This window comes from Setaria viridis, chromosome 9 (assembly GCF_005286985.2).
Source record: "Setaria viridis chromosome 9, Setaria_viridis_v4.0, whole genome shotgun sequence".
NCBI lineage: Eukaryota > Viridiplantae > Streptophyta > Magnoliopsida > Poales > Poaceae > Setaria > Setaria viridis.
The window spans coordinates 53,793,260-53,803,116 of NC_048271.2; the positions used below are offsets into that span (position 1 = coordinate 53,793,260).

The following is a 9,857-nucleotide window of genomic DNA, read 5'->3' on the forward strand; positions in this document are numbered from 1 at the left end:
GTGGATAGCCGTACGCGCGAGTTGGGAGGGTGCCACCAATTATGATGCAGTGGTGCAAGCTGGGATGGACCCAAGCGTCGACCCGACTGCGACTGGGGAGCCCTCGTCCTTGTCAGTTGCGCCGCCAACCAACCCGGCCGAGGGGGAGCAATAGAATAGGGGTAGTTAATTTCTTTGTGTATGAAAGAAGTCTGCGGGGGACTGTGAGCCTCCGAGTGAACAATTTTAAGTTCGTTTGTGATCGTGATGGGGAGCTTGTCCCGCCCGTTCTTGTTTTTGCCCTTAAGCAATTTCTACTTTTCACCCTTTCCCTTTCAGACCTGCCCATTGACTGTAGGCTGCAACCTTAAGAACTCGGGCGTGGTCCACGAGGCTCAGCTGCTCATAACTGTAGCCATGGCGGGGTCCGATCAGTCTGCAAGCTAGAGCATAAGTTGCTTTTAGGGCGAATTAGAGGACGGGGTGCTCTTTCCTTCGGGCACGCCCTTTTGTTCGGGCGAGGCGCGTGATTACGCAAAAAGTAAAGAGGAGGTGGTGCCGCACCCCGGTGGAGCCTCCGAGCGACCAGGCCGAGAGTGCTCGGGTTGGGGTGCTGTAGGAGCAAGTGTTGAATGGAAAAGGACTAGTAATAGACCGAGTTAAGGAAAGAAATGACATAACTGCTCAATGTTCCGAGTATTGGTGAGGATGTTGCCGTCGCCGTCCTTCAGTCGGTAGGCGCCTGGTCGGATCACCTCGACCACCGTGTACTATCCTTCCGATGGCGGAGAAAGCTTGTGCTTATCCTTGGTTTTTTGGGTCCTCCAGAGCATGAGGTCGCTGATCTTGAGGATGGGCCCTCGTCCCGGTCTTTGCGCTTGTCCTTGCCCTTGTCCCTACTGCCGTTGAAGATCGCCCCGACCACCTCCTCGCTGGAGGCATGATTCGTAGCGATGTCGAGCAGCTCGTGGGTGGTTGGGGGCTTGACGCGGCCGAGCTTGTGGACCAGGGACTTGCATGTTGTCCTCGAGAGGAATGCGCTGACGACGTCTGCATCGATGACGTTAGGGAGGGAGTCGCATTGCTTTGAGAACCTGCGGATGTAATCCCGTAGGGACTCGTTAGGTTCCTGCTTGCAACTCTTAAGGTCCCAGGGGTTCCCAGGGCGGACGTATGTCCCCTAGAAGTTTCCTACAAAGACCTTCTTCAGTTTCGCCCAGTCGCGGATGTTGTTGGACGGAACGAACTCGAGCCACGCTCGAACGAACTCCCCTACGCAGATGGGGAGGTACTGTATAATGAAATAGTCATCATCGGCTCCTCTGGCTCGGTAGGCAAGCCGGAAGTCTTCAAGCCACACTTCGGGTTTAGTCTCCCCAATGTACTTGGTGATGTTGGTGGGCGGTCGGAAGCGCTATGGGAAAGGCGCTTTTTGGATACGGCAACCAAAGGCCCACGGTCCTGGTCTGTCTGGGCTAGGGCTCCGGTCACCGTTCCGGTTGCTCGATCGGCCGCCTCGCCTAGGGTGCACTTCTTCGCGCTTCTCGTCGGACCGGCCATGGGCCACGTCGGCTGCTCTTGCCGCCATCTGTTCAATGTCAGCGTCGTGCCGTGCCAGGCGTCGCGCGTGGATGACGCTACGCGCGTCACAGTTCAGCCCGATCTGCTCGCGCATGAGCTGACGCCGCGGCGCTTGTTCAATGTCGGCGTCGTGCCGTGCCAGGCGTCACACGTGGATGACGCTACGCGCGTCACAGTTCAGCCCGATCTGCTCGCGCATGAGCTGACGCCGCGACGCTGGTGCCGGGTCGGGCTGTGAAGCTGCTGCAGGGCTCTTCCCTACCCGACGTGCCTGCAAGGGCGAGTGGATGGAGTGGTTCGGCTAGTGCAGCCCCAACGCCCCAGTTGGGCAAGAGGTTGCGTGTCACGACGCGGAGATCTCCGCCTGCTATACGGCGGCGGTTTCCACCAGTGCCCAAAGGTTCCGGTGGATTGCCTGCTCCTGGGGGTCAGCTGGCTCGGGGAGGCTATGCAGAAGTATCACTGCGGTGGCGATGTTCTATCCGACCTGAGCGAACTGCGGGAGGTCGTCCACTCCTGCCAGGATGTTGCGTTGGACTTGGCGGGCGCGGCCTCAAGCGACACTTGCTAGGTTGCGCACGTACGGCATAGAGTGATGCGCTGGGTGCATTGGTCCGGCTGCCGCTATCGCAGCTCGTTGCCGTGCGCCTGCGCTTGCGTTAGGGCCTCCGCACGGTTTTTCGATGGGGTGTGAGTCTCAACAAACTCCACCATCTCCGAAAGCTGTTCCGGGGTGTCCGCTATGGCACACTCCCGGGACAGAGGATGGTCAAGTGCCATCATGTCGTCAATGCTGGAGCCGTCACTCTCGAGCTCCTCATCGCAGAGGTCGTGGAAGGAGGCAGGAGCATAGTCCGGTGTTCCCACGAACTCGCACAGGTGGATAGATGACGTCATGACCCTCTAGAGCCCCCATATGTATACGTCCACGGGGGACGCAAGACCGAAGGGGAGCCAACCACATGGCCAACATGGTAGGGACAACGGAGCTCCTCCGGAGAGCTGGTTGAAAGTGTTAGCCAGTGAATACATGATAGTATCCACGTCATTCATCATGTGGTTCGTGCCCAGCATGGGCTTGATGCGGAGCGCAAGTGCCTCCATGTCGAGGTCGTCGAGCGGCTCGTGGACGACGATGTGAGCCACCTTTTCCGGGGATGCCAGGGAAGTCGTCTCCTCGCGGAGGCGGAGTACACCGAGTTGATCGGTGATGAAGTCCAGACTTCCAAAGCGAAAGGCCTAGGACGGCACGAAGACGGGTGGAACCCACGTCCCACCGAGGGTGGGTGCAGGAAACTCTAGCGAGCCGAAGCGAATCGTATCGCTCCAGCCCTCCATGCCGAAGATGGCGGTGAGGTGGGCCATCCGATGACCTGCAAAACGCGAACGCAACGCCGCCTTCCCCACGGACGGCGCCAACTATCAGTGCGAAATTTGGCTGACAAGTAAATATTTATAGTTTTGCCGTGCGTTAGATCGGATGTGGCCTATCACACAATGGCACAGGATGTAAACTGATTCGGGCAACGCGCCCTACGTCCAGTCGGGTTCAGTTGGTCGATTTTATTCCTGAGCCCAGGTGCTTAAAGTTTGCAGTGGAGGTATAAACAAGAGGATGAGAGTGGGTGCTTGAGTCCTGACCTTGTTCTCGTCTCAGTGGAAAAGAGTGGCAGGAGCTCCGACGTGCGCTAAGTGTGTGAGAGTGTGAAAACGTAAGAGTGTAAGAACGTAAGAGTGCATAAGTCGTAGAGGCGGAGGTTCTGTCTCCTTTTATAGTACAAGGGAACGGCCTTATAGATCGGAAAGGATAAGAGAGTGAGTGTACAGGCGCTGCCTAATCTTGTCAAAGCCCACGTCGTCTGGTGCGGTATGACCTCCGTCCTCGGTTCCTGTTTCCTTGTCAGGCCACTCCGTCGTAGCGAGTAGGTTTATGACGGTACTGTACATACATGAGCAGGGCGTGGCACTGTACGGTTCTACGTAAGGTCGGCTGACCCGGGTGCTTCCTCGTTATCTGTCCCACCTGCTCCTTGGGCCCACACTGAGCGGGCGTTCCCGGTCGGTTGTCCCAGTCGGCCCCGAATGAGTCGGTTGGGGGGAGCAGTATGGGTGGTACAACGTATCCCCAGCCGGGAGGACTCGGTCGGGAGTACCCAGTCGGGAGAGCTCGGTCGGGGTCGGACTGTGATCCAACTCCTGATTGGCTCTTTCCGACCAAGTTTCTGTTCGGAGGAGTCGGCTCGGCCCAGCTACGTATAGCTGGGCTGACGTGTATTGTTGCTGTGTACTTTGTTAGGCCAAGTGTCGTGGGTAGGTAGTTCCGTTGGGGATTCCGGATCTATGGACCCGTCACTATGTATAAAAAAATAAAAAAATAAAAAAGAATAGTAATTTAGGATGGAGGGAGCAGCATTTTAGCGTGGATTGTGGAACTGTTGCACAAGGAAACGTGGCCGGTACTCCAACCTGCCAGAAAAACTGAAATGCAATGAGATTTACCGGTAATAAGTACAAAATCAAGTAAGGTGGCGACACAGAATCTTCATAATAGTTTTAAGTACACCAAGTTTCGTTTCCTAATCTGTATTCTTCCTTCCCTTTTGGTTGTCCCTTTCCTCTGTGCTTTACTCTCCTCCTGTCCCCCTCCCTCCTGTGCGGCGGTGCCCATCGCAATAAAAATAAAAATCAATAAGAGAGAGAGAGAGGAGAGAGCAACACCGGCTGCTTAATCTCTTCTTCTCCCCGGCTTATCTCCAAGGGCGCATCTCCAGAAGCGGGAGGGAGGAGCGGAGCGGCGAATTCTTGTTTTTGCGCAGGATGTCTTCTCCAAGCAAGCGCCGGGAGATGGACCTCATGAAGCTGTGAGGATCCTGGGGGTGTTTCAGTGATTTTCCTTTGGGATTTCGATGGGGATTTCCTTGATCTGTGTTTCTGTTGCCTGTTGATGGCTGCAGGATGATGAGCGACTACAAGGTGGAGATGGTGAACGATGGGATGCAGGAGTTCTTTGTTGAATTCCGTGGGCCTAACGAAAGTACGGATTTTGGCGCAGGAGGCCGATTTGATTCCATCTCTTTCGTCGATGATTGTGTAGCTTCTGATTTCTAATCTAGATAAATTGAAGAGCGAGTTTTCAGGAAGCTGAGTTTTTCTTGATCATTGTGGGCTTGTGGCCTTTAGCTTCCATTGATGTAGCTCTGAGGACAGCTATAATCAGATCCCCAATTTAACCTGTTGCTGAGCTGCTTTTGCTTTCTGTATTGCCATTAGTATCTGAATGATGTACTTGAAGCGTCAGTCTTGTTCCGCATTAGTAGTGATTTAGGATGATCAGCAACACTATCTGAAGGATGCTTTGTTGAATTTAATAGGCATTTATCAAGGAGGCGTGTGGAGGATTAGAGTAGAATTGCCAGATGCATATCCATACAAATCCCCATCGATTGGTTTCATCAATAAGATATATCACCCAAATGTGGATGAAATGTGAGTACCTTGGACTCCATGATCTGTTGATTTGTCAATTCAAACCACAATAACAGTCTAGTTACTAACCACTTCTGGATCAATGTGAACTGTAGGTCTGGTTCAGTTTGTTTGGATGTCATCAACCAAACATGGAGCCCAATGTTTGGTAATAATCGATCCTTCCATTGCATTTGCTTGTATAGACATCCAGTTAATTTTTTAGTTTTTTTAAAAAAGACATCCAGTTAATTTTCTCTGTTCTGCACAACTGGAGCCCCAGTTGCTTTGTACTCTGTTGCAAGAGGGTCAGGTTTAAATATCTATGTGCGATGTTTTGCAGACCTTGTCAATGTATTTGAGGTCTTCCTTCCACAACTTCTACTATATCCGAATCCTTCTGATCCATTGAATGGAGATGCAGCTGCATTGATGATGCGTGATCGGCCTGCTTATGAACAAAAAGTGAAAGGTAAGAAGGTTACACATTGTCTGTTTATTAGTACCTTTATTGCAACCTGCTTGGAGATTACATAAAATATTTAACAATGGCACTAAGCTGAGATGCAGTCGTACTGAATTTTCGTTGCAGTTTGCACCAGTAGAATGAGTCAATCCATCTTCTATACATGGCAGTCTTGTAATTCTGACTAATCAATTTGATCTTCCACGCTATGTTTGTTTAGTGAACAACCCATCTTATGTGATAAATACAAGTTCAAGAATACTTCCAGACAGGTTTTTAAGTTCTTACCAAAAGCCTTCCTAGAATATTGGTTATTATAGGCGCTCATTGGGTTCACCATATATAAGTAAATACAACTGTTAGGTTCTAGTAAATATTCTTGACTAGAGCAGTTTTATTGAGTAAGGCCTTGTTGGAAATTGCTTATAGGTTTTGAGCTCGGCATGTGGTTTGAGTGGACTTCGAATCTGTAAGCTGATAAAATTGTTTAGTTGCCAATGTAAGAAAATCCCTGTGTCAGGATGGGAGTTGGCACAGGATGGGCTGTTTCTTATTGATGCGGTCATGGGGACAATGCAAACAAACAGGGTTTATTGGTTGCAATGTGGATGTCCTCCATATCCACAAGAAATCCTGAAAATATTGTAGAATATGAATATATATCTTCAATTGGAATTCTCTGGTGGGGAAGTTCCATGGACCTGCCAGCACGTACCACGTGTTCTGGTGTTAAGAGCTTAATTATCCCTGTCCTTTAGAGTTCCATTTCATTCACTGAATTAACTTATCATGATGCTATGGAGCTGTTCCTCTACTAGAATGTAGTTCCTTAGCCATTTTGTTTTTTTATTGAATCCTAGTCTCTTCCTCAGTACTCAAGAGATGAGTTTTCATTGACCATGTTTCTGCAGAATACTGCGAAAAATACGCCAAACCAGAGGATGCTGGGGTAGTCCCAGAAGACAAGTCTAGCGATGAAGAGCTAAGTGAAGAAGAAGATGACTCTGGTGATGAGGAGATCCTTGGGAAACCAGATCCATAGTCAAGTTGGAACCTATATCTCTGGTTGATCAGCACACAATGTTTATTGCAGCAACTGCAATGAAACAGTCTCTGAACCCTTCCCGTGCAGTCTGAATGTCGTGTAAATAAACTGCAGTGTCATGTTCCCTAATGTTGTTTCCATCCTCAAATTGACCAATTCGATGTCCAGCAGCACTAGTTTGCCCCCAAGTACCATGATGTGCAGATTTCTGCATTGGAATTGGCCGATTGTTTCAATATCTGCGCAATTGTTCACAAGCAAATACCCCAATAATTCAGATGATGTTGGGATTGCTGGCGTACACATTTTCAATCTGTGCAGAGCTTCTTCACCCTCCTTGAGACATTGACTGACAATGAAATCCTGAATTGTTGGCTAGCCTGGTGGTATATGAATAAAAAGTACTCCGTACATCATAAGTGGTGGTGTGGATGCAAATTCTCCGAAGATTTTAATTCTTTTGGATTAGCAATGCGATTTAAGAACTACTTATAAGGTTTTATAAGCAAAATCCTCATGGCTTCCATGCAACTCGGAGATGGAATCAAGCCACATGGAGGAACACGCAACAGATTTGACTTGATCAAGCCGTTTGCGTCGTGCGCGATAGTGATTTGGTTTGCCACGCTTGTGCCGTTGGCCGCCCAAACCACACCAGTCCTCACATGGCGAGATTGGCGTGGCAAGGCGCACTCGCCGCCGCCTTCCTCCTCCTGTGCGCGGCCGCGGGGGTGGCGCTGGGGGCGAAGCGGGTGCCCATCCCTGACGACCTGCGGGACGTGGTGGACGACGAGGAGGACGACGAATGGCGCAACTGGGGCGCGAGCCATTCGCGGGGGCCGAACCGCGGCGACGGCCCGCCGCCTGACCTGTCACGGATGGATCCGGCCGCCCTCCAGGCCGAGCTCCTCCGCGGCCAAACCGGGCCCTCGTTCGGCTTCGTCAAGCTCCGCCCCGGCACTCCTCGCTCACGGGTGCGGATCCCTCGATCGCCGCCACGGCCGCGCGCTCGTTGCCTCGTTTGACCATGGCATTATTTTTTTTCCCAGGAGGATGTGGTGGGGATTGCAACGAGGTGGAGCAATGTGCTGCGGACCGGATCGGTAGAGGCCAAATTCGTTGCTGTTGATTTTGGGACGCTCATGTTCACCATGGAGAGAGGGCATGACATTCTAGAGGTTGGGGCTTGCTTCCTTTGGATTGATCTTCTTCTTTCTTTCTTTCTTTTTTCTGAACAATGCTGGGCTTGACGATAAAGTGGGGTAGTACCGTGGTCTTACGACCTAAATAATGCTACCCTTGATCTGACCAGTTCACCTCAAGGATTAGGCCTTGAGAAAATGTGATCAATTTACTGGAACGCTCTCGTTCACGTTGAGGCTCCACTGGTTCAAAAGTGTAATTAGTAGGGTAAGGTGAGGATGGGCTAATATACTTCAACTCTACCCTTTTAAATGGGATTGTGATGTAAACTGGAAGTGGACTGCAACTAGTTTTACCTGAAATTTGTGCTAGCCATGTTTCAAAAGTGGCTCCTTTTGGCTTTTGATGAGACCATATTTGTACCAGTTCATCCAAAAGTTTAATTTCTAAGGAAACTTAAGTAGTATGCATTATCAGCATCTGCCACAGATCATTAGCTGAATAAGTGTTTATGCTTATCTATGGCCATGGAGTAAAAATTTTATATACGGATACTAAAGGGAATAGTAACAAGTCTACAAATGTCTACTGATCTCACGGTTCTATTTATATTTGCATCTAGAATGGACCTATTTTTTTTTAGAATGTACCATTTTTCCGCTACAATCTTATTGTGATAACTCAATGGTAGTGACTAAGCATCACAATTGTTATACCAGAATAAGTAACAGACGTGATTATCTTTATACCATTGGGATCGAGGTGTTTTCCCAGAATTGCATCAGTTGCCATTTTCATAGCATAGGATGTGAATTGAGGCCTCAGACTACCGGAAAACGTGATTGTGCAATAACCCATTCAGTTAAGCATGATCTTTGCTGTTGGATTTTCTGATTCTGTTCTTTTCATTTTATTTGTTCCAGCTGAAAGAGTTTATCTTGAGCCAAGCTGAGGCCTACGAGTTTAAGATTGGTGATCAGATTTTCCGCAGACCTGGAGACCCACCCCTGGACCAAGTTCTTGAGAAGCTAAAGAAACAGAAGAGTCATAAATCAAAAGATGAACTGTAGTAGATTCATTTGCTAAATCGTACTGCATGCCTTGTAACACAAGTTCCTTGGCCTATTCGTTCATACTTGTTTTACAATTTCGCTTGAGTGGCCGTTTTACATTTTACAATCTTGGACGATCACAAGTAGTCCTCTTTGGTAGAAGGGTTCTCTTCCTTTTTTTTCTTATTTTTTTGTGGAGGGCTAGAACGGTTCTCTTCTTCTAAATGCTCTGTGTCACTGCTCGAGTATTGTAACCACCATGCTTTTGCCATCCATTTTGAGTGAAAGAATGCGGTCGTCCTTGATGCTAGACGTTGCCCGTTGTTTTCTCTTGCTGTTTTGTCAGTTCATTTGTTGCTGTCTGTGTCTGGCGTAGTATTTGTAAACTTTTGTTGAATGTGCTCAGCACACTGTGAGCGGAACTGAAGAACCAATCATTTATGAGCATCAGAAGCAACTGCCAAGATCCTCATCCAGAAACCAATAGCGACACCGACACAAGTACGTGATGCCTTTGGCTGTCTGGCGTAATCAGCGACCAACAGCGACGTCACTGCCCATCACTGAAGCCTAGTCGCGTAGAGACCGCAGGCCAACAGCGACGGCCGCCATGCCACCATTTGCCTGTCTGTCTGTCCAACGCGGTGTCTCTTGTGCAAGCCACTGCAGTGTTGAAGAACTCTGTCGCTAAACTTAGTATCATGTCTTGTTAATCCTCTGGCATACAGAAGTGCACGACACCAAGACCCTGATGGAAGTCGTCGTCGAGCTTCGACTTCCGCGAGCAGTACACCAGCGCGCTCTGCACCGAATCCTACAACAACTTCTAGGCGGTAGGCGCGCGTCCTGGACATCACCCTTGCGCAAGGCGCCGGCCGGCCTGGTGCCGCGTCCGGGCGGCGGCACGGCGTCCAAGCGCCTCCCCTCCTACCGCCTCTTGGCGTAGGTGGACTAGCCGCGCGCCTGCCCGTTCAACTTCAGGACGAGGCCGTCGGAGCCGCCGCTGTAAGAATCCGCGCCGCCGCCGTCGAACGCGCCGCTCTCCGGGCCGCGCAGCAGCGACCCGCGGAGCGGCAGATGCTGGCTCCGGCTGCCGTCGATGGTGGCTGTCTCGGAGACGGGGCGC

General features: G+C 50.4%; 2 protein-coding genes across 2 annotated transcripts; both read left to right on the forward strand.

Annotated features, from left to right (window-relative positions):
- The first annotated feature begins 4,164 nt into the window (after nucleotides 1-4,164).
- Nucleotides 4,165-6,839, forward strand: LOC117840086 (ubiquitin-conjugating enzyme E2-23 kDa). Its single transcript, XM_034720542.2, has 6 exons — nucleotides 4,165-4,421; nucleotides 4,515-4,594; nucleotides 4,932-5,046; nucleotides 5,142-5,194; nucleotides 5,369-5,497; nucleotides 6,403-6,839. Exons 1-6 carry the CDS (start codon nucleotides 4,378-4,380, stop codon nucleotides 6,531-6,533), a joined length of 552 nt encoding a protein of 183 aa, XP_034576433.1. The 5' UTR covers nucleotides 4,165-4,377; the 3' UTR covers nucleotides 6,534-6,839.
- Nucleotides 6,840-6,977: 138 nt separating this feature from the next.
- On the forward strand, nucleotides 6,978-9,041 carry LOC117840085 (uncharacterized). The gene is made up of 3 exons (XM_034720541.2): nucleotides 6,978-7,510; nucleotides 7,586-7,714; nucleotides 8,603-9,041. The coding sequence occupies exons 1-3, from the start codon at nucleotides 7,202-7,204 to the stop codon at nucleotides 8,747-8,749; spliced, it is 585 nt and encodes a 194-aa protein (XP_034576432.1). The 5' UTR covers nucleotides 6,978-7,201; the 3' UTR covers nucleotides 8,750-9,041.
- The last annotated feature ends 816 nt before the right edge of the window (nucleotides 9,042-9,857 follow it).

Excerpts from the sequence above, each read along its gene's own strand:
- LOC117840086 (XM_034720542.2), top strand. The coding sequence starts at position 4,378 with ATGTCTTCTCCAAGCAAGCGCCGGGAGATGGACCTCATGAAGCT. Across the intron at positions 4,422-4,514 it reads GAGATGGACCTCATGAAGCT|GATGATGAGCGACTACAAGG; the intron begins GTGAGGATCCTG and ends TGATGGCTGCAG. Across the intron at positions 5,195-5,368 it reads AACATGGAGCCCAATGTTTG|ACCTTGTCAATGTATTTGAG; the intron begins GTAATAATCGAT and ends GATGTTTTGCAG.
- LOC117840085 (XM_034720541.2), top strand. The coding sequence starts at position 7,202 with ATGGCGAGATTGGCGTGGCAAGGCGCACTCGCCGCCGCCTTCCTCCTC. Across the intron at positions 7,511-7,585 it reads CCGGCACTCCTCGCTCACGG|GAGGATGTGGTGGGGATTGC; the intron begins GTGCGGATCCCT and ends TTTTTTTCCCAG. Across the intron at positions 7,715-8,602 it reads GAGGGCATGACATTCTAGAG|CTGAAAGAGTTTATCTTGAG; the intron begins GTTGGGGCTTGC and ends TATTTGTTCCAG.